The 24,393-nt window shown below is 49.0% G+C and overlaps 1 protein-coding gene across 1 annotated transcript in view; it reads right to left on the reverse strand.

The window, feature by feature from the left end:
- LOC144807632 (protein mono-ADP-ribosyltransferase PARP12-like) overlaps positions 1-24,393 on the reverse strand; it is a 315,778-nt gene that overhangs the window by 32,645 nt on the left and 258,740 nt on the right. The window contains exon 11 of the mRNA XM_078673255.1: positions 19,562-19,713. Within this exon, the coding sequence (XP_078529381.1) occupies positions 19,562-19,713 (152 nt within the window). The remainder of the gene's footprint in view (positions 1-19,561; positions 19,714-24,393) is intronic.

Consider the following 24,393-nt stretch of genomic DNA (forward strand, 5'->3'; position numbering starts at 1 on the left):
GTGTACCTAATTCATACATCTGTGAAGAACTTGGACTGTGGATTGTTTTTACTAATTCTCTTACAGAGGTTTTTTTTATGGTTTTTTTTTTTAGGTGGAGATATTTTTCAACCTGAACCTGCTTTATGTGTAGATGTTCAATTAGAAGTTGATTACCCTCTTGGGTGATCTCCTAAGAATCTAACAGGTACTGACTGAGCTGTTTACATTTCTATCTTATTTCCGGTGGGTAATTTGGGGCTGGGGAGGGGATACTGTAAGGAAAATGCTACTTACCAGTATACATCTGTTCTTGGCATGTAGAGCTGCAGAGTTACACAATGTGCATAGGCCGCCACCTCGTGTTGGGGCCCGGATGTTTGCACTTGTTTATGTCCTGAAAAGTTCTTTGGAAGTCACGAGATAGGCGACTCCTCCTTTGAACCACATTGCGCATGGGCATCGGCTCCATCCTCAGGTTGTTTTTCGTCATTAGGGAAATGACGGAGCTTTGCAAGAAAAGGAAGGATGTCCATGTAAGCTGTATCTAATTAAGATAATACTAGAACAGATGAAGGTAGCCGGGGAGACGGGTGGGCCTGTGAAACTCTGCAGCTCTACATGCCGAGAACAGATGCATACTGGTAAGTAGCATTTTCCGTTCGAGGCATATGATCTGCAGATTGCACACTGCGCATAGATTGTATAGCAGTACCAACTCTTAGCGGCAACCACCTGTATCTGTTGCAGTAGTTTGAAATAGTGTTCTGAGAACAGCCTGGCCCACATTAGCTTGTTGTTTAGTTTGCACATCTATACAATAGTGTTTTGTGAATGTGTGCGGTGTAGACCATGTACCTGCTTTGCAGATGTCACCTAAGGGAATGTTCCCTAAAAATGCCATTGAAGCCCCTATTTTCCTTGTAGAGTGGGCTTTAGGAGGAACAGGGAATGTATGTTTAGCTTTGTGGTAGCAAATCTGAATGCATTTGACAATCCATCTAGCTAACCCGGATTTTGATATAGGGTTGCCGTTGTGTGGTAGTGAGAAAGACACAACAAGCATTTACAATGCAACGTTTTCGCCTTTGGAAAAGTTAGAGCTATTGGCATTGTAAATGACAACTTGACTTCCTTCCCTTTGCGTGCATTTCTCTGCCCTCATTTGTACCCCCTTATCATTACGGTCTCCTAACCTGTCACATTTTTAATGTTTTTGCCTTTTCTCTCCTTGCTCCCTGCCCTACCTTTCTCTGTTGCACTCTTTTATTTCTTGGCCATCTGTTCTCCCCACATGACTTCTGCTCCGACGATCCCTTCCAGTCTTCAAGTGCCCCCTTACCTCTTTCTGCTCTCATTTGACCTCCCATGAGCTCCCCAACATACTTTCTTCTAGTAACTTGTGCTTTGTGTGCCTTCCTATATACCTTTAGTCTCACAATTGTTGATTGGGTAAGTGTTCCATGTACCTGGGGATTCTCTCCTCCTCTCTGTGTCTGTTTATAGCTTGTTGCTTGTGCTTGCTGTCCTGCCCCCTCGTTCGTTGTGCTTGCTCTTCTGCCCTGCTATTGGCATTGTAAATGACAATGCCATTTATTTATGTTTTTAAAAAAAACATAAATAAAAATAATGTCATGAGCAATGCAAATAGCTCTAACTTTAAAAATACCGAGACCATTGCATTGTAAATGCTTGTTTTTCTTTTTGGTTACCGTTCCAAGTTAGATCAGTAACTAAAAAGAAAAGAAAACATGTAAGAACATTCTTTTAAGCGGGGGGGCACAATATGGGGGTTGGGGGTAAAGCAACAAAGATAGTGCAGGTTGCGGGAAGGAACAACAGGGAGCGAGAAGGAGGCTGAGGGGAAGCAAGACACGGTGTGAAGAGGCAATGGGGAGATACAGACGTGCAAGGTCAACATGAAGAGAAGCAGGGGGAAGCACTAAGGCGACGGAGAGCAAACATAACTGCAGATGTCGAGAAGTACTTGTGAGAGTCGGCTTGAAAACACATGCACTGTAATCAAGTGCTTAACACAAAATAAAACTGGGTCTTCACGTAGATAATTCGGTGCATCGCCTGTCACTCTCAGCAGCAATTTAAGGACACCCATCCCATGCACCACTACAACTGGTGGTGAAATTGGATAGATTGAAGATAGCACCCACCCCTGCCCCAATATAACCCCCACATCCTTTAACAAGTGACACCTTTGACAGCAACCCTCTTTACGCGCACCTGTCACTCTCACCCGCAAACTAAGGTGCAAAACTGCCACCCCAAACTAAAACGGACACAACACCCATGGGCACTCATCTGCCGACGGCCGTAGGATAGCAGCAGCACAGAGAGTGGGATAGCGGTGCCGGACATGGGGTGCGTGGAGGGCATGCTGTACTCGGAATATTAAAAAACGTCATGGCTTCCCCAACCCCACACAGCCGCTAAAAGAACGCCACCTTGTCCGGGTGCTGCAAGTCCTCGCAGAGCTGCTGCAGCCTCTTCAGCATACTCCTTACAGAATCACCTTCTCGCAAATATTCACCTTTTTGCCAGTGCAAAAGAGCATTGAATAGGTGAACCTTCGTCTTATCCAGGAGAGACCTACTATCTTTGCGAGTGACACCGGAGAACCAACAGGGAATGTCCTAATTTTGACATTTTGGCATTTGATAGAGACATGGACAGGCGAAGCTCTGTGCATCAAGTGTGGTCATTTACAGAAAGCACTTCGCAAAGTCTAAGGCATGAAAGCAAATGTTAGTTAAAATGGTGGGAGATACATGAGAGATTACAAGTCCTAGGAGGGGGTTATAGGGACAACAGTGAGGGGTTGACAGTGGGAGATGGGACGAGAGCTTACAATACTCGGAGGGGGGGTCTAGAAACACTCGAAAGGGGGTGCCATGCAGCCTGCGACAGGATGAGATATGTCAATACTTGGTAAGTATTATAGGGACACCAGTAAGGAGAGACACACACTGGAAAATAAAATAAGAGACGAGAAACGTAGGGGAGTAGAGGGGTCAGACACACAGTGGAAAAGAGGATCGGACATTTTCGTACTGTAAGATGCTTATAGGTGGTCTAGTAAAGGGGAACAGGTCAGCATTATAATAATTAGGGGGGGGCTGAGGGGTTTCCTCATTGCCTATCATTTAGTGTCCTGGGGCTGGTTTGTTTATCCTTTGTCTAAAGTAACTAGGATTTCTCAAACAGCTTTTATTACGCCCATCAACTCAATACCTAGCTATTCTTTAAATCAGTGCCAATCACTCCTTAGCCAAAGACTGATCTTTTGGCGCTTTCAAATATCACGGGAAAAGCGAGAATACAGGCACACCCCTGGCATATGAGAACGTAAACTGAATGGATCATGCAGTGAGGCAAACCCACCCGTCATCTAAGTAGGAGCGGATAAGGTGCGACGGGACGGTGTCGTTCCCGGTGAAAATGGCCAGAACGCTGACCCTGAAGAAGGAGATGACCGGGACGCCAGCTCGCTGAGTGAATGCGGCAGAAGGTGGTGGGTGAAAAGGCTGCGAGTCAACGGACTGAACAGCGTAAGAAATGAAGCGTGTGTGGTCTGGCAGCAGAGACTGGAAGCTACTGTGGAGAGGCCCAGTGCTTGACAGGGCCGATAATGCAGCCGGCGAAGAAACCGCCTGGCCGCTCTTGTGCCCGTGAACAGAGGCGACCAGCGGCGTGTGTGAGCCTGAGGGGCCAGCAGAAGTAGCGAGGAAGCTGCGGCGGAGAGGACCGACACTCAGCAGGTAACGGTGAGGCAGCCGGCAATGAAGGTGCGGGGCTTTTCAGGTGTTGATGCAAGGCGATGCCCCGCAGAGTGAGCAGACAACACAGAGGAGCGCCGACTTGCGGCCTTACCTGGCGGCCGATGAGGCTGAAGTAAGCGGGTGGGGCCACTGCAGAGCATGTTGCGCCGCACGAAGGCCCCCACCCGTGAAGAATAGAAGCAGAGTCTGGAACCATTCCATTGGGAGGCTCAAGCCCCACCAGGCAGGCACTCAATGGGATGAATGAAGAGTGTGGCATCGGGGCACCCAGCTGGGACTGGCAGTGAGGGTGCCCCTATTGTTTCTACAGGACTCGGGAGGCTACGTCAGGAAAGCTGCAGCGACCCGCACTAGAAATATTGCAGAGTATTCACAACGGCGACAGAAATACAAAACAAGTCAGGTCCCGGGCCGGCCAGCCAATCACAGCGCGGCCCGGGGAATGACGTCACGGGGGTGTCCCGGGCCGGCAGCCAATGACAGCGCGGCCCAGGACAAAGGGGCGGGACTTAAAAAAAGACCGAGAAACGCCCCCGAATCGCGTTTTCACGGGAAAGCGTGATTGACAGCCTCTGTCTCCCAATGGCTAGCCTCCATTTATGGAGCTAGCCAATGGGAGACAGAGGCGGGACCAAAGACCCATATGTAGGATCATGAGATTTCGCCCTGGGCGGAGCAACTGCTACGCAGTTGCAACGCCAGGGCGAAACCTAAAAAGTTGTTTGGTCTTACGAAAGGGTTGTGTTCTCTCAATGTAGTATAACAATGCTCTTTTGACATTTAACCCCTTCCATGCTCATGACGAGCTGAGCTCGTCATGAGTTGCGCCGCTCGCATGCTCATGACGAGTTCAGCTCGTCATGTAACGCGGTAAATCGGAAAAAAGCTGCACAGCGCAAAAATGACCGCAGCACGCATGCGGCTAGGGTATGAAGAGCTCTTTCTGATACTGTTTGTGGCTGCAAGAAGAAAATGGGCAGTTCCACAGATTGATTGAGGTGGAAGGGAGAAATGACTTTGGTAAGGAATTTTGGATTAGTACGGAGAACGACCTTGTTATGATGCATTTGCAGGAAAGGTTCTTGACTGGTAAGTGCTTGTAGTTCACTAACTCGCCGTAGAGAATTAATAGCTACTAGGAACGCAACCTTCAATGTTAAAAATTGTAGCTCACATTCATGTAAAGGTTCGAAAGGAGGTCCCATTAGCAGTGTGAGAACAATGTTCAAATTCCACACTGGTGAAGGTGGTATTCTGGGAGGAATAATTCTCGAGGCCTTCCATAAAGGCTTTAATAGCAGGCACTCTGAACAGAGATAGATGCTGTCTATTTTGTAGATATGCTTCTATGGCAGCTAGATGCAGTCTAATAGGCGAGTAGGCTAAGTTACATCTTTGGAGGTGTAATAAGTATCCTATGATGTGTTGAACAGGCACATCTAGGGGATTAATATTGTTGTTGTGACAATATATTAGGAATATGCTACTTACCAGTATGCATCTGTTCTTGGCATGTAGGGCTGCTGATATTTATATCTATGCATAGATCGCCGCCATAGATCGCCGCCTAGTGTTGGGTCCGGATGATTGCACATTGTTGTCCTGGAAGAGTCTTCGAAGTATCACGAGCTAGGTGGCTCCTCCCCTGCACTACAGTGAGCATGGGCATCCCCTCCATGCTCAGATTGTTTTTCGCCATTGTGGCAGAGATGGAGTGTGATATAGTAAGTGATGACCATGCTTTAGAATAAGTGTGAGTGCTACAGCTGCGACAGGCACCGGGGAGGAGGGCGGGCGATATAAATATCAGCAGCCCTACATGCCAAGAACAGATGCATACTGGTAAGTAGCATATTCCGTTCGAGGCATGTGGGCTGCTGATTTTATATCTATGCATAGAATAAATAGTAGTACCCTCCTTATTGGCGGTTGCCCGTGCCAGCTGCAGCAGTCTGAAAGAGAGTTCTGAGAACAGCCTGACCTACAGCAGCCTGCTGTTTTGAGTGTACATCCACGCAGTAGTGTTTGGTGAATGTGTGTATGGTGGTCCATGTAGCTGCTCTACAGATGTCCTCTAGAGGAATGTTACCTAGGAAAGCCATGGATGCCCCTAATTTGCGTGTGGAATGCGCTCTTGGGGGAACTGTTAACGTGCGTTTAGCCTTTTGATAACAGATCTGGATGCACTTAACAATCCATCTGGCTATACCTGATTTAGAAATTGGGTTGCCCTTGTGCTGTGGAGAGAAGGCAACAAACAGTTGTTTAGTCTTCCTGAAGTCTTTAGTCCTGTCTATGTAATACAGGAGAGCCCTTTTAACATCAAGTGTGTGTAGTGCTCTGTCTGCCACTGAATCAGGATTTGGGAAGAATACAGGTAGTTCGATAGTTTGGTTAATGTGGAACTGTGACACTGCCTTGGGCATAAACTTGGGGTTGGTGCGGAGCACAACCCTATTAGCATGAATTTGAATGAAAGGCTCCTGAATAGTGAGGGCTTGCAGCTCGCTAACTCGTCGTAGCGACGTAATTGCGACCAGAAATGCCACTTTCCATGTGAGAAATTGTATCTCACAAGAGTGAAGAGGTTCAAATGGCGGGCCCATGAGCCTGGTGAGGACTATGTTGAGGTTCCAGACCTGTGAAGGTGGGTGTCTTGGAGGAATGACCCTTTTTAGTACCTCGATAAAAGCTTTAATGGCTGGAACTCTGAAAAGGGACAGGTGCTGTCTATTTTGAAGATAAGCCGCCATTGCAGCTAAATGTATCCTGATGGAACTATACGCTAGATTACACCTGTATAGGTGCAGCAAGTAACAGATGATGTTTTGCGTGGAAGCATCAAGCGGATTTATGTTATTATTGGAGCAATAGATAACAAAACGCTTCCATTTTGCCGCGTAGCTGGCCCTGGTGGTAGGTCGCCTAGCCTCCTTTATGATGTCCATACAGTCAGGAGGCAGGTTCAGGTAGCCAAACTCTATGACCTCAGGAGCCATATTGCTAGGCTCAACTGCTGCGGATCTGGGTGCTGAATGTCTCCATGGCTCTGAGTGAGGAGACTGGGTGTGAGTCTTAGGCGCTGGTGGGGAACCACGGAAAGTTCTAGTAACGTGGTGTACCACGCCTGCCTTGCCCACGTTGGAGCAACCAGGATGAGTGTCATGGAGTGTGGCCTCAGTTTGCGTGCTACCAGCGGTATGAGTGGTGCTGGAGGAAAGGCGTACGCAAATTTGTTCGACCAGTTCATCCATATCGCATTGACCTGAGACTGCGGGTGTGGGAACCTGGCGGCGAAGGTGCGGCATTTTGCGTTTTCGTGTGTGGCGAAGAGGTCTATCTCTGGATGACTCCACTGCTGGAAATATGGTTGGAGCACTGAGGGATGTATCTCCCACTTGTGCATCCGATGGCTGTGTCTGCTGAGCAGGTCCGCCATCTGGTTGTCCTTGCCTGGGAGGTGTTCGGCCATGAGGAACATGTTCCTCTGAATGGCCCACTTCCACATGCTCTGGGCTAGATGGGACAAATGTACAGGAATGTAAAAATGTAAATGTACAGGAATTTATATAGCGCAAATCACCGAACGGTTTCTAAGCGCTTGCTTAGGGAACCCGTCCTGGTATTCCCCTGTGAGATAACCCCGGCAGGGTATCCGCAAGGTGAAAGCCAGGCATCCCGCCGCGAGGGGCCGTTGTGGAGATTAAGCAAGCTATTGCCCAGAGTCGCAGAGTGTGAACCCGTGAATCGAGTAGGCACCGGAGCGAGAATTGTCGAGTCCATGGACATTTTAGCACTCAAGACCCCGCCGAGCCGGGAATTGAACCCTGGTCCTGGGCTGACCTCTGCTTCCAGGTCTGCCGCCTCTAACCAGTGAGCCACACTTCTCCACAACTGTGGAGAGTGTGTCCCTCCCTGCTTTTGGATGTAATACATCGCAGTCATGTTGTCCGTCCGGACCAGCACCACTTTGTTGCAGAGATGCAACTTGAATGCCTTCATCGCCATGAAGATTGCCATCAGTTCCAGTAGGTTGATGTGCATCTTCTGCTGTTGCGGTGTCCATAGTCCCTGCACTGTATAGTGGAGGACATGCACTCCCCAGCCCTGGAGAGATGCGTCCGTTGTCAGCACTATCTGTGGTACAGGCTCTTGGAATGGTCGTCCCTTGCAAAGGTTGTGTGTGTTCCACCAATGGAGAGAGTTGTATGCACGACTGATCACCAACACTAGGTCTTTTAGCTGTCCTTGAGCCTGGTTCCACTGGTGCGCCAAGCATTCCTGAAGCGGACGCATGTGTAGCCTCGTGTGGGGGACTATGAAGATGCAGGAGGCCATCATGCCTATTAGTTGCATGAACACCTGCGCTGGGAGCGAGTGCTGTGGCCTGAATTTTTGAATCAACAGTTGCATGCTGTTGACTCTCGCTGCATTTGGTTGCGCTGTGGCAGCTAGTGTGTTGATTTCCGCGCCTAGGTACTGCCGTACGTGTGCGGGGTGAAGATGGGACTTCTGGTAATTGAGCGAAAATCCCAGACTGTGTAGGAGGTGAATTGTGCGGGACATGTGGTCGGCACACTGCTGGGCTGACTTTGCCTGTACAAGCCAGTCGTCCAGATACGGATAGACATGGACGTGTTGTCTCCGAAGATGCGCGCCTACTGTTGCTAAGCACTTTGTAAACACTCTGGGGGCTGTAGTGATCCCGAAAGGCAGGACTTTGAACTGGTAATGCTGGTTGTTGATGGTGAACCTGAGATATTTCCTGTGACTGGGGTGAATGGGAACGTGGAAATAGGCATCCTTCAGATTTAATGTTGCTAGAAAATCTCATTGACTGAGCAACGGCAGAACTTGCTGCAGCGTGAGCATGTGAAAGTGTTCTGACAGGATGTATTGGTTTAGGGGTCTGAGGTCTAGAAAGGGCCGGAGAGACCCGTCTTTCTTTGGGATTAAGAAGTACAGTGAGTACACCCCTGTACCCTGTTGTTCTAAAGGCACGAGTTCTATGGCGCCTTTTTGCAGCATGGATATGACTTCTTGCTGCAATAAGTGCATGTGCTCGGCGGACATAGGACGGTGCCTTGGGGGTATGTTGGGTGGAGTGAAGGTCAGTTCTAGACAATAACCGTGTTGTATAAGTTGTCTCACCCACCTGTCCGTGGTAATGCTTTCCCAGACTGGCAGGAACTGCTGGAGTCTCCCCCCGACCGGTGTTATATGGTCGGGGGGCAGTGACAAGGCATCACTGATTGTTAGCGGCGGAGGATCCGGTATTATTATTTCCACGTCCTCTGCCCTTGCTGCTGTTCCCACGGTATCCACCCCTATTGTTCTTGTTATAGGTGGTTTGTGTGCCTCCCTTGGTGTATTGAGCTTGTTGCGACGCTTGTCCTCTTGAAGCTCCCCTGTTACCGGAGCGACGAAAGGAACCGCCCCTGAACTGCTGAGACTGCAGAGCTCCCATGGATTTCGCAGTGTCAGTGTCCTTCTTAATCTTCTCTACCTCCGGACCAAACAGGAAGTCAGGGTTTACTGGTTGATTGAGCAGGGTAGTTTGGATCTCCGACTTAAATCCAGAGATGCGGAGCCAGGCATGCCTCCTGAGCATAACGCTAGTGTTTATGGCCCTAGCTGCTGTGTCGGCTGCATCCAACGCGCACTTAATGGACGCGTTGGAGATTAACTTCCCTTCTTGTATAAGCATTTCTGCTCCCTCCTTATAAGCATCTGGCAGGTGTTGCAGTAACTGCTCTAACATGTCATAGTGTGCCCTGTCATATCTTGCTAACAGGGCTTGGGTATTGGAGATCCTCCAAATATTAGCAGCTTGAGCCACTACACGCTTTCCAGAGGCCTCCAAGATCTTGGATTCTTTGTCCGGAGGAGGAGCATCACCCGTTGTCTGAGAGTTCGCTCTTTTGCGAGCATTAGCCACCACTAAGGAGTCCAGTGGGAGTTGGCCCTTGATGTAGGTAGGGTCCATGGGCGCAGGCCGGTACTTCCTCTCAATTCTTGGGTTCACCACGCGTGCTTTAGTGGGCTCTTTAAAAATGTCACTTGCATGTTTGAGCACCCCTTTGAGCATAGGCAAAGTTTTGATAGACCTTTCTTATGTGGAGAATGTATCAAAAAGAAAGTCTTCTTCCACGGGGTCAGCGTGCATATCTACGTCATGGTTATGTGCTGCCCTCTCAATCAGCGCGTTGAACGCAGCAGTATCTTCAGTAGGTGAAGGCTTGATAGCATATGAAAGAGTATCAGGGGTGGTGTGTGGGTCAGCAGGGACCACAGTGTCAGCCCACGGCTGGGACTCATCTTGATCAGTATCAATGGGATAGTTAAACTGGTCCTCATTGACCCCTCCTTCCACATCCACAGTGATATTTGTGGGAGAGTAGGCATATTCCTGACCATATGATTGCATGGGCTCAAAAAGTATAGGAGAGGTGGTAGAGTCTCTCTTTTTCTTCAGTGGTATCCTATAATGTTCCATAGGCGCTTCAGGCCTGATCTTACGATTGTAAACGGTGAGTCGACCCGATTCGGAGTCGATGTATAATTTCGACTGGTTGTCGTGGGACGGTGGCTGGAACACCACGTCTTCCGTCCGAGGCTGAGTGGTTGCGGCAACCGACGTCGACTTGGAAGATCCGGTAGCCTCTAAATGTTGAACAGTTTAGGCCGTGCTGTCGGGGGTAGTCCGAACTTTATTGGCGCCGTAGGTATCGGCGACGGACTGACTGCCTTCGATGGAGGCGGTGTCTTCGATTCGACCGACTTCGACGGTTCAGTGCGTTTGAGGCCTTGCGTCGAGTCGAGCCGTTGTTGCGCTGCAGGAACGCCCTTGTGCTTCGACGCGGAGGGGTCTTTTGATCCGACTTTTGGCTTTGGGTCTAAGGCCTTGACCAACAGCGGCTTCTTCAACTTCAGATCGATGGTTTCGAGTCGTTCGGGAGAGCCGCCATCTTTGGAGCCGGAAGTCGACGTCGACGGGAGCGTGGCGTGCTTCACTGTAGACACAGGCGTAGACGACCCGATCTTCGGTTCGACGCCCCCTTTCGACCCCGAGGGGTCGATCGCACCTTTCGACTTGGAAGGTTCTGAAGTCGTCGAGCCGATGGCTTTTTCTTTCGGTTTCGATTTCTCCACTGAGCGTGGCCGATGAACCGAGGGCTCTTTGGAAATATTCTTAGTCGGGCCATGAAGCGGGACTAGAGAACGGTGTTGAAGATCTTGGCTAAGGCCTTCCGGCGATGCCTCGACCTGAGCCACGGAAGAGTCTTTATGGGGCCCCGCTACTGCGGTTGGGCCTAGCTCCTCGCTGGAGTCGTCGTCGACGGCTCCGATAGGTTGTACGTCGTCTCCTACCTCGACGATGTCTTCATCATGGACGTATAATTCTTCCTCGTCCTCGTTGTAGGTGGAGTCCGGCTCAGACGCAGGATCCGAGTGCTCCGGATCCTCTTCTTGTACATGTTCTTCATCGTCAACACCGAAGATGTTTTCCGGGTCTGGCGCCGATTCTCGCGCCGACTGTCGTGCCGCGCGTCGAAGACGGAGAGTTTTCTTCGACCTGAACTTCGAACAGGCCATGCAGCTGGCCTCGTCGTGGTCCGGTGAGAGACATTTGTTGCACACCGGGTGCACGTCGATGTGTGGATATTTTGAGTTGCAGACGGGGCAGCGCTTGAACGGACTCCGTTCCATCGTCGATCGTCGAGGGGCCTTTAGTGTCGAAAGCCCAAAAAGTCTTCCGAAGTCTAGTTCAAAGAACTGGAAAGGTAAAAGGCACCGAACGAAAGACAATACCGACGCCCCTAAGGCCTTTTGGCCTCGAAAAAGAGTATATTCCGAACGTGAGTTAAGAAGTACATCCAAACCCAATGGCGGAAAAAAACAATCTGAGCATGGAGGGGATGCCCATGCGCACTGTAGTCCAGGGGAGGAGCCACCTATCTCGTGATACTTCGAAGACTCTTCCAGGACAACAATGTGCAATCATCCGGACCCAACACTAGGCGGCGATCTATGGCGGCGATCTATGCATAGATATAAAATCAGCAGCCCACATGCCTCGAACAAAAGCGTTTCCACTTTGCTGCATAGCATGCTCTAGTGTTTGGACGTATAGCTTCTTTTATGACGTTCATGCAGTCAGGAGGAAGGTTAAGATATCCAAATTCTAGGACCTCAGGAGCCGGGTCGCAAGGTTGAGCTGAGCTGGGTCCGGGTGTCCACGGTTCTAGGTTAAAAGGCGTGGAGATAGGTATAGTTTTTGGTGCGGTACTATAGACAGTTGTAGCAGTGTGGTGTACCACGGCTGTCTGGCCCACGTTGGAAAAACTAGGATGAGGGTTAGAGAATGCTGCTGTAGTTTGCGTACTACTAGTGGCATGAGTGGGGGAGGCGGAAAAGCGTTTGGACAGTGGGTGTGGATATCTGGCGGTAAAGCTTTGGCATTTGGCGTGTTAGTGGGTGGCAAAAAGGTCTATCCGAGGTTGTCCCCACGTCTGAAAGAATGGTTGAAGAACTTGCGGATGAAGTTCCCACTCGTGGATCTGTTGTGTCTGACGACTTAACAGATCTGCCATGGTGTTTTGTACTCTTGGAACATGCTGGGCTAAGAGGAATATTTGTTGAGGTATAGCCCACCGCCATATATCCTGTGTGAGCTGAGCGACTTGCAGGGAGTGTGTTCCGCCCTGTTTCAGTATGTAATACATGGCTGTCATGTTGTCTGTGCGGACTAACCCAGCCTTGTTTGATATTTGCTATTGGAATGCTTTTAATGCCAGGAATATGGCTAGGAACGCCAGGTGGTTAATATGAAGTAACTTTTGTTGTGGTGTCCACCTGCCTTGCATTGTGTGATGCAGTAGGTAGGCTCCCTAGCTTGAGAGCGATGTGTCCGCTGTCAAGACTATCTGAGGAACTGGCTCTAGGAACGGTCGCCCTTTGGAAAGGTTTTTTGTGTTCCACCACCGCAGAGAGCGATGAGTTCGACCATCCACAAACACTAGGTCTCTCAATTGACCTTGAGCCTGGTTCCATTGGTGTGCTAAGCACTCTTTGAGAGGACGCATTTGTAGTCTTGCATAGGGCACTATGAAAATGCGAGAGGCCATCATCCCTGAGTTGCATGAACACTTGTGCTGGAAGGGAGTGTTGTGGCTGAAACTTTGTGAGAAGAGCTTGCATGCTTGCTATCCTTACCGGAGAGGGATAAGCTAGCCCTGTTGAGGTGTTTATTGTGGCACCGAGGTATTTTTGTACTTTGGACGGATGCAGATGGGACTTGGGTGTGGTTTACTGTGAACCCAAAGTTGTGAAGCAGTTGAATAGTGGCATGAGTGTGTTGTACACACTGGTTGTAGGAGCTGGCTTTTATGAGCCAGTAGCCTAAGTATGGGAAGACGTGGATGTGTTGTCTTCTTAAGTGTGCTGCCACTACGGCTAGGCACTTGGTGAATACTCTTGGTGCTGCTGTGACTCCGAATGGAAGCACTTTGAATTGATAGTGCTGACCGTCTACCACAAATCAGAGATACTTCCTGTGAGCCTTGTGAATGGTAATGTGGAAGTATGCGTCCTTGAGGTCTAGAGTAGCAAGGAAGGCGTTTTTGTAAAAGAAGAGGAAGGACTTGTTGGAGTGTGACCATGTGAAAATGGTCTGACTGTACGTATATGTTTAGGGGTCTGAGGTCTAGAATAGGCCTTAGAGAGCCGTCCTTCTTTGGGATAAGAAAGTATAGGGAGTAAACTGCCTTGTTTTGTTGGTGCAGAGGAACCGGTTCTATTGCACTTTTTTCTAGTAGAGATATTACTTCTTGCTTGAGCAGTAATAGATGCTCTTGTAACAATGGACGCTGTTTGGGTGGTATGTTTGGGGGGATAGATGTTAGTTCTAGACAGTAACCGGACTGAATAATTTGATGCACCCACCTATCTAATGTGATGTTGGTCCAGACAGGAAGGAATTGTTGTAGTCTTCCCCCCCACTGGAGTGGAATGGTGAGGGGGAAGTGGAGGAAAGTCATTGGGTAAGGGTGGAGGCAGAGCAGGAGTTGTTAGTCTTGCCTCTGCCTTTGCTATTGTTACCCCTGTAACCCCCTCTTCGGTTGCCCCTAGGGGTCTTATAAGAAGTGGAGGGGCTATCGGAGGATTAGCCTCTTGTATTGCCTCTGTACGATGAGCGACAAAAGGAACATCTGGGAGCTTGCGACTGCAAGGCTCCCATAGATTTACCTGTGTCAGTACCTTTTTTCATCTTCACTAAAGATACATCGACATCAGGGCCAAATAGGTGTTTCTCATCAAATGGCTGGTTGAGGATGGAATTTTGGACTTCAGGTTTGAAACCTGAAATACGTAGCCAGGCATGCATGCGCAAAAGGACGCTGGTATTAACTGCTCTTGAAGCAGTATCTGCGGCATCTAAGGCACAACGGATGGAGGTATTGGTGATAGTTTTACCTTCCTGTATGAGTTAATTGGCCCTATTTGTATATTTGTCTGGGAGATGCTGCATTATGGATTCTAGCTCCTCATAATGTGCTTTGTCATATCTTGCTAACAGCTCTTTAGTATTGGCGATGTGCCATATGTTTGCTGCCTGTGACGCCGTTCGTTTGCCAGAGGCGTCAAGTAGTTTAGACTCCTTATCTGGTGGGAAGGCCTCACCTGATGTTTGTGAATTAGCACGTTTTCGTGCATTAGAGACTACAAGAGAGTCTAGCGGTTCTGGGCCTCAAAAATAGGCTGGATCTGTAAAAGCAGCTTTGTATTTTTTCTCAATCCGGGGGTTGAGCACTCGAGCCCTGACAGGATCTTTAAATTCCTCTGGTGCATGCTTAATGACCCCCTTAAGCATTGGCAGAATAGAAGTGGGCCTTTGCGTGGTGTCAAAAGTGTCCATTAAGAAATCTTCCTCCACAGTGTCTGTGTGTAGGTCAACCCCATGGTATTGGGCAGCCCTATGGACAAGTAGGTTAAAGCCTATAGTGCCCTCTGGGGGGGAAGGCCTGGAGGGATATATATCATCCAAAACAACACAATGGTACAGCACCCCACACAATATATCTTTCACAATAACATTAAATACAGTGTTTCAAAGAAATACTGCAGTAGGACTTGAGGTTCTTTTCTTGCTTTTATTAACAATCTTCCAGTTAAAAAAGAAACGTAGCCAACGTGTTTCGTCCGTAGGACTTCTTCAGGGCGAAAGGTATTCCTACGTGTATTTTCAGAGTTTTCGCTCAGAACCTTTTATATTAAGCGTTTTCAGATACGGCTGTGAGTGTCATTAGTGGCCTTATTATTTGTGGCTGTAGCAAAGAATCCCTTTTTATTACAATTCTTTAATTTTCTGAGCATCAACAAAAAGTACAGGGCATGAGTTGCCTTGTTGTGAAGGATAGCAGTCAAATCCCTCCGTGTTTCATAATTACAGGGCCAATGGAGACATATATATTCACTGTCCACACCCCATCAGTTTTCGAACACAAGCCGCGTCTGCCGTCTCCCTCGATCACAGTGGTACGACTGGCTAGGGGGTGTACTCACCCCAGGACAGGGAACCATTGGCCCCTGTCCTTGCCCTACCTGTAACGCCCCTAAATTTAGTATTTAGGGGCTCCCTGAACCTTCCTTCCTCAGATTCTGATACCAAAAAGAAGAAAGAAGATTAAGAAGAAAAAGACCCGCCGTGCAGCTGGTAACGACAGGACAATAACAACTGACTTGGCCCCAACCCTACTGGCCTGTTGATCCTGGAACCTGCTCCTGCTTAAAACCCGGTGACTCCTGCGGACAGCAACCTTGGGACACCAAGAGGACCTGCCTGCCTTGACTCTCTTGAAGATTGGGACACCCATCAGCAGAGGCTCTGCTGCAACAACCTCCCTGGTGGCAGCCAGGAAGCTCCAGACCAGCCCACTCTGCACCAGCCGAACCAAGACCACGAGGACGTCCCCCCGGCGACTGGGACCCGAAGTCCAGTGCCCAAAGACCCTCCTCGACGAACCAGCTGACGCCTGCAGACTCAGAACCAGGGGCCACACCAACCGCGACCAGCTGAGGGTAAGCTTTTACGACACCCAAAGACACCCCTGCACCCGGCGCCCTACAGCCCCCTGTGCCTCCCTTTTGGATACCTACTTGTGCTCCAAGATCCCAACTTACCTCTCGAAGTGCTGGTCGCCCCTGGAGAGTCTCCGTCCCCGAGCCTGCAGCCTTTGTTCCTTTTTTACCTTTCCCATTGGATAACATTGAGCGCCCGACGGCTCAAAAGCACCCTGCACCCAGTCGCCCGAGTGCTGCTGGCTGTGCCACCTTTGTCCTATCCTACCCTTGCCCTGAGCAAGTGATCAGGAGCCCAGCTCCCACAGCCACGTGGCCTGCTAGCCAGCAGCCACCAACCGAAGACCCCCTTTCCCTCATTGGATATCATTGGTCCTAATTACTTCAGCACCCGGCCGGCCCTGTGCTGCTGGGGCTGAACCTACTGTACTTACCTAACCCTGGGGGACCCCTGAGTCTATGCCCAGAACCATAACTTCACCAACCAAGAACTCACCTGGAAACCGGTAACTCACTTACCTGCCATTGGATAACATTGACCAATTTTCACTCGAAAATTTTCGAACTGTGGAGTTTTGAAAACTGAAAATATTCATATAAAATCAGCCGAATTCCGAAGTACTCACCTGTGATCAGGGGAGAAGCCAGTACTGTACCTGTCAGCCCAGTACTGAACCGCAAAAGTAATCCTTACCGGGTTTACTAGTAATCTGTATTTTCTCCATAGGAACCCATTGTCTGCTTTTCTATGAGATTTCTTCTAAGTGTCTACTTTTGAAAACTTTAAATATTCTTTAAAAATCACACAAATTACTGAAACGCAATTACCTACCTGTTTTGAGTTAAGACCCCAGTGCTGGCCCTAGCAGACCAGTGCTGGGTTACCAAATTAACACGATCGTACTTTACCTGCAACCTGAATTTTCTCCCATTGAATAACATTGTCAGATTTCCATTGAAAAGTTTTAGTGTGAACTTTTAAAACAGCTTTATATTCATGAAAATTACCTACAGTAACTAAAACGTTTTTGCTAATCTGGTTTCAGCTTAGACCCCAGGACTGAATCTAGGATCTAGTCTTGGGACTACTAAAGTAATCTATATAGTAATCAACTGTACTTACATGTGGAAAACCCATTGAGCTCAATGCTACAGTGTGTTTTAAGATTGCGTTGCTTACTGTCAATACTGTATTAATTGTGTGCACAAACTTTATTGCTCCTTTGCAAAGTAATTACATGAGAGAACTCATAACAAGAAAAGTATATTTTTATAACTGTTGGTTCTAAAAAATAAAACACCTATATCTGTGGATATAAAAACAATTGGCCTGGAGTTCAGTCCTTGAGTGTGTGAAACCTTTTACTGACTGAGTGTGTACAGCAAATGCTTTACTGCTCGACCAAGCTACCACTTTGGCGAGTAAGGTCAGTTCTGACTTTAACCTCTGTTATACCTCTGGGGTTGGTGGACTCTATACACACTGTACTTCATTCTAGTCCAGTATATATAGAGCCACTTTCTCACAGAATCCTTAATGGAGAGGTTGCAATGTCTCTCTTCTTAGGCGGAGGAGGTGCAGGCACCTCTAGTGGTCTCTTCTTGGAACTAAGAGCCAGTTGTCCAGTTTTGGGATCCTTTACGAGAGTCTTTTGAGTAGGATCTGGTGAAAAAGGTTTTGTGTGGAAGGCAGATCCTTCGGTGTCGAAGTTCTCGGTTCCGGAGGCTTTTTCGGCACAGACTCGGTTGCTGTTCTAGGGTCTCTTGGCTTATAACCATGACCTTGTGTAGTGTCCTTGACCAGAACGTGCTTTTTGGGTTCCGGGGGCTTTTTCGGCTCCGAAGCATGGGAGTCGGGGCCATTAGGTATTTTTTGCTCGGCTCAGAGTGCGGTTTTGTCGTTGATGAGCCGGTGCAACTCTTAGGCACAGAGTGCTTGGGTGTCGAAGCAGCGGTCGGCGTGGATGAGGAAGATGGCTTCTTTTTTGGTGTCGGTGAGGTATCGGCACCGGGAGTAGGCTGACTCGATCCCGAGCCGCCTGAAGGCTTAGTAGACTTCTTTGCCAAGCCCGAAGGCAGGGCGTGGGAAGCAGTCTCTCGGTAAGCACCCGGGTCCGAAGGTGAGGGTGTGACCGAATCATTTTTGGAGGGAGTCGAGGAAGGGTCGGGCCGTGTGTACTTACGACCCGCTGAGCCGGAGTGATGTCCTCGACGTCTGAATCTTAGGCATCGGAGTAGCTGGCGCTTTCTTCGGCCCGCTGCTGCTCTGGCACGTCGACGCCCTCTTCAAAGATGTCGTTGGGGATCGAAGCTGACAAGCGTGCCATTGTTCTTCGAGCTCGTCGATCCCGAATTGTCTTCTTGGAGCGGAAAGAGGCACAAGCTGAACAGTCACTTACCTCGTGCTCCGGTGATAGGCAAAGGTTGCACACCTCATGGAGATCGGTGTGGGGAAACTTCGACCCACATCGAGGACACTTCTTGAATGGTATCCTTTCCATGAGCCAGAAGATAAGGCCTAGGTAGGCCCGAAGGCCTTCGTTGATGACCGGAATTGAAGACTTCAAAATTATCGAGATCACGTGAAAACAATCTGAGGATGGAGCCGATGCCCTTGGGCAATGTGGTCCAAAGGAGGAGTCACCTATCTCGTGACTTCCCAAGAACTTTTCAGGACAAAAACAAGTGCAAACATCCGGGCCCAACACTAGGTGGTGATCTATGCACAGTGTGTAATCTGCAGCTCATATGACACTAAGCTTGAAGCAATTATTAGGATGGCCCTATTTTCATCACCTTCACAAAAATGGAAGTCCATATTGGTCTTTCTCCCTCTTTATCTTGATGCGTACTCACAAATGGACTTCCACACATCACATGCCTATGCCTCTCGTGCAGTCTGGAAAGCACCTGGGCTGTGGCTGGTGCAAATTCCAACACTTTTCAAAATGAATAGATGGATTGTCAAAATCTGCAACTGGAGCGCCTACACCTCACATATATAGTCATGACCTACTGCTAGGCACTAAAGGAGGTGCACAGTAGGCAGGATGGTAATGTCAATATTGTGGACTCCGTACTATACCATTAACTTAAAGTTGAAAGGTAATTTTCTGTAACGAAATGCAGCAGCTCTGGAAAGGCTCGAGCATATAATGTGCTCCGGTGCGTTACCTGGACTTAGGCAAAAGTGAGCAGACACCAATAGGCTTGTCGCTATAACCATGTTTTGGCCCTGTAGAAAAGTTTCCGAACTTGAGTACAGAAAAGTACATCCGAACCCAATAGCGGAAAAAAACAATCTGAGGATGGAGAGGATGCCCATGCGCAATGTAGTCCGGGGGAGGAGCCACCTATCTCGTGATACTTTGAAGACTCTTCCAGGACAACAATGTGCAATCATCCGGACCCAACACTAGGCGGCGATCTATGCACAAGCTATGAATTCAGCAGCCCACATGCCTCGAACAACATGTTTCTCTTTGGAACCAAAGTATAACAAGGTAATTTCTGTAAAAAGGATGGGCTGAAGCACAGGACAACAACTTCACTCATCTCAGCACTTCACATACCGACAGGTTCTGTTAATCGGGACCTATGGGTTCATGTACTCCGGTCATTACTCAACGCCTTTGGTGCATTTTAAAAATATTTGTATTGATATTTTTCCAGAATACTGTAAATAGTCAGTATATCACTACAATTACCTTTCCCATAAGCTGTACCATGAGCACCACATATCCTCCAGTCAAAGTTCTCATGACAGATTGACTCTACCAGCTTCTCATCGGTGCCATGGAACAGGTGTCTCTCGTCTACAACTTTCCCATCGTTGCTCTTCTTGATCTGCTCCTTCTGCCTGTATAGAAAACACAAAAAGACTATGGGAAATCTTTCACCAAACTCAAATATTCATACTACTACTTTGTTACTCTTAGGCCACAAACCGCTTCACACCATCAATTTGGGTACTTTTGAGGAAGAAGATCCCCTGAAAAAGTAAAGATTGCAAAGCCCCATGGGTTCATCCAATACACTGGTGGTGCAAACAGATTAGCTCTTAACAGTTGATCGCATCATAAGAATTTGTTTTACAAATGCCGATCCAATTTTTACAGGTCACAGAGGCCTTCAAGTTGACATAAAAGCAGAGCAAATTAACTCCAAAACAGACAACATATCTGCTTAGGGTCCCACAGCCATCAAATGTCTGGCATTGCAAGGTCAGCTCACTTTCTTACCACTAATAACCACCAACAAACGTACCTCCTATTTATTATAAGCACCTAGGCGCTATAATTTATGGCTAGCTCTCCATGATGTCCTTACAAAAGATATCAAATACATGCATAGTAAAGCACAGTAGTTTCAACCTTAAATGGCAGACTCTCCAAAGATATTCTAGATGAGTGTTTTACCGATATAGTGGAAACAGTGCGGATTGTAGGAAACTGGGTTTTTGTTGCAGTAGGGTTCCTGCTAAACAAGTCCCCAGTGCGAGTGTTCTTTCCCCAAAACAAGACAGCTGGTCATTGAACGCCAAGTGACCAAGACTTTAGCACCACTGTAAGTCCCTAGTAAGTGGTACCTCTGGTACCTAGGCCATAGGTACTAAAGAGGGTCCTTAAGAGTTGCAGCATATCTTGTTCCACTCTAAGGCGCCCAGCACCACTGCAGGCAGCATGACAAGGTGCTGTAAAAAGTGAAAACACAACATGTCTCACATCTGTGTGCCGCGTCCCCAAGCACTGCATGTAATATTTGTAATTCATCTCTACAACAGGCCTTTACAGTCCTATGGCAGGGTACATTATATTACATGTGTGGACATATCTGCATGAGCAGATATGCCTATGTGCTGGTTAGTTACAATACTGCCAGTATAAGTGACCTGGTAAGCCTTTTTAAGGACATGTGCTGGACACCGTTAAAAAAAAGTTGACCAGTAACATTTGTTTATAAGTTCTATTATTCATTTAATTAGTTTTATGTAGTGTAGGAAAGTGGATTTCTGTTGCAGTAACCCCCCCCCACTTTTTGCCAGACTACTGATGCACTTTTACTTGGGGTGCCCGGAGTCCCTGCCAATCAGGTTCCCAGGTCCTGTGTTCCTTCCCCAAAACTAAGCCAATTGGCATCTCTGGCCACAGCACTTATTGTGCCACCCTTATAGGCCCTGTATCTGTACCACCCCCCCCTTGCAGGCTGCGTGTTTTGGTGCAGAACAAAGTGAAGAGGCGACATGGCACTCCTGTGTGCCATACCTACAACCCACTGCCCTGGCATAGATCAGTCATCCCTCTAGCTGGGTGCCCTATGCCAGTGGTGAGGGTACATGTGCATTAGCCCAGTACCCCTACAGTGTCTAAGTCCAGTCTTAGACATTTTAAGTGCAGTGCTGCCATCAAAAGTATATGGTGCTGGGAGCTCGTCATTACGAACTCCACACCACCATAATGGATACACTGAAAACTGGGAAGTTTGGTATCAAACTTCTCAGCACATTAAACCCACATTGATGCCAGTGTGGGATTTAATGTAAAATGCACAACAGAGAGCATCTTAGAGATGCCCCCTGAGACTCGACCAACTCCTAGTGACCTGGCTGAGTGGCTGCTTAGGCTGCCACCACCAGACATGTTTCTGGACCCTTGGGTCGATAGCTTGCTGCTCTGGGGGCCCTGAAAATGCACATCCTGGGATGAGGTGCCAAGCCTCCTCCCCCAGGATGGGCAAGGTTGACCAAGGAAAAGCTTCAAAGGCATTCCGCTTTTGTGAGCCTCTCCAGACCATTTGCTGCTTTCAGCAACTGGTTCTACCCCCCCCCCCACACTTTGGGCAGGAGAACCTGAGGGAAAAACAAGTGAGGAAGAGAGGTGTGCCCACCACTGCCAACTCCACCCCTCAGGTGGGGGAAGCGAGATGAAGCACAACTCTCACAACCTCGAGTCCCCGCCATCTTGCGGATGGGGGGGACCTAGCCAACCAGGGACAGGCTCCTACACCCCCTCCCACTAGAAGGTGGCACGATAGGGGGTGTACCCACCCAAGGGTCCCTCCCCTTACCTACCAGTAACACCCCTAAATCTAGTACTTAGGGGGCACCCTGAACCTTGCTTCCTCAGATCCAGCCTGACAACAAGAAGAAAAGAAGAAGAAGGACGAACAGCCGTGCTAACAAGAGGAAGACGCCCACTGACTTGGCCCCAGCCTCACCGGCCTGTCTCCCCTCAAACCTGCTCCCTCAAAATCCTGGTTTGTCCTGCAGCCAGCAACCTCAAAAACCACAGAGGACCTGCCTGCCTTCACTTCCAAAGAATGCATCTCCTGTGAACACCGGATTTGTTCAACTGCAACCTCTGGCAGCAGCCGGAGACCGCGAATCCAGCCCACTCTGCACCCGCCGAACCCGGCCAGAGCGGAAAAACACCACGAGGCGGTCCCACCAGCGATCCTGACCCGAGATCTGGCGATCCTGACCCGAGATCTGGCAACCCCTGACCTGCCTCAAGCCTCCAGTCGACGCCTGCAGCCTAAATCCAGAAGGCCCCCCTAACCGCGACCAGGAGCTGGTAAGAAGATCTGACCCAAAAAGGCACCCCTGCACCCGACGCCCCATGGCCTTGTGTGCCCAAACCGACGGTGCCTAACCAACCCTTAACTTCCCAACTTACCTCTCTGTTAGACCTGTCTGGCTTTTTGGCAATGTCCCTCCTAATTTTTATTTATTTTGTCCCCTTTTTGCCCCTCATACCCTTGGTAATTTTTTTTGTCTACTAACTTTTTATAGGTGCTGACCAGGGGGATAGGTGTTCTTTCCCCCCCTTGTAATCTTTTACCTCAGGCCCAGAGGCCTGTGCTGTCAGGAAACCTCATGTTGTCACAAAATGGAGGGCCCTAACTGTCACCAACTGCCACACCATAGTCAGCCCCATAGGATAACATTAGGTCTTCCAGAACCTTCTGGACCCTACTGGACTCTGTGAGGCTAGGCTATAAAAGGGCAGGGAGCAGGAGGCCATTTTGTGTAGTCCAGTGTGAGAGGAGAGAGGCTGCAGTGTGAGGAGGAGGACGCGCTAGGAGAAGCTAGTTGGTTTCATTAACTGACAGCATCTTTCAGAGGACGTCCCCCCTTGTGCTGCTGACCGAACCCTACCATTGGCCTGAAATCGATCTGGTCCAGTCAAGTAACCAGGGACTTTGGACCTTTCCCCAGACGGCTGTGTCCCACCTTCACCCCTTCGTTCCCTCTTGGGGTTACTAATTGGCTCCCCGCCTTCCTGCTGAAGCCCTTACCTACCCGGTTGAGAGGAGCGGTGCCTGGGTTGTCTGGATATCCTCGGGAGCCTGAGGCGTCGGTGTCCTGAAGGATGTGAGGAACCTGGGAAGGAGTGCAGTCGGCAGGAGAGCGCTGTCGCTCGTTATCCAAACTGCGCGGCGGAAGAGGAAGTAAGCCGCTGTTCCCCCCCCCGCGCAAGAGCAGGAGCGAGTGTCTCCCGACGAAAGGAGGCGGTGCCGGCGGTGCCGCTAATCCCCCTGCAGCTGCGCAGCTAAGGTCTGCCCCCGTGAGGCGCGAGTGCCGATTGGTGAGAGGCGGCGCGCCACAAATCACCTCAGCGGAGCTGGCCTAGAGAGGAGCGGGAACCTTTAGCCTCCGCTGATCGAGCGGATGTCAGCCTGCCCAGCGCTCGATTCAGAAAGTGTGAGGAAGCGAAGGGTCATCACGATTGAACCTCCCCACCCCAGCGCTGAGATCAAAAGGCTGGCTGGGCGGGGATAGGTGGCTGCTTCTGCCACTGGTGTTGTTCGGTGGTGCCGACTGAGAGCCCTACCCCCCGTGGACTGGGGCAGGACCAGAAATTCAAATACAGTAAGGAGGAGTGGGAGGTGTGAGGAAGAATAGGGCTGAGCCCTTGCTGGTGTGGTAAATTCTCCCATGTACTAATGCCTAATTAGGTGCCTTGATCACCAGTCAACTTACATTTAAACTGTGCCAGAGAAGGTGTGAGGGAGGTTAACTTCAGCTCCCCAACTTAACGCTCTACAAAGTCTAGGGAAGCAGATATTAAGCAAGTCATCAGAGGGAAACCTAGGCTGAAGTGAGAAAAGTGCACTGACTGTTCTGATTACAGGGAAACCCCTTCAAATCCTTATAGCCATTGTTGTAGTGAATAGTGAACGTGTGGAATTCCTGCACTAAACTGTGCGTGTGCATTCTAGCCCTGCATTAAGGGGTGGATAAGGGGTGAGAGATCTTAGCCCTGTGGTGAGGGAGTAATCAGTGACCTGGCAGACTAATGTGATGATCTATTGATGACACTGTTTAGTAATGCAAAGTGACACTGCTTAGTGTAATTCTGTTGGGGCATCTTTAAATCTCTAAAGGAAGCCATATTGAATCCTTGACATCTGTATGCTTTGAACTGTAATTTTCTCCACAGAAGGAAGAGTACTAATTACTTCTCTAAATCAAAGGTATAATCGCTATTCTGGAGAAGAACTGAAATGTATTACACTGTATAAGTTGAAACTAAAGAGC

Source organism: Lissotriton helveticus, chromosome 1_1 (genome assembly GCF_964261635.1).
Source record: "Lissotriton helveticus chromosome 1_1, aLisHel1.1, whole genome shotgun sequence".
Classification (NCBI taxonomy): Eukaryota; Metazoa; Chordata; class Amphibia; order Caudata; family Salamandridae; genus Lissotriton; species Lissotriton helveticus.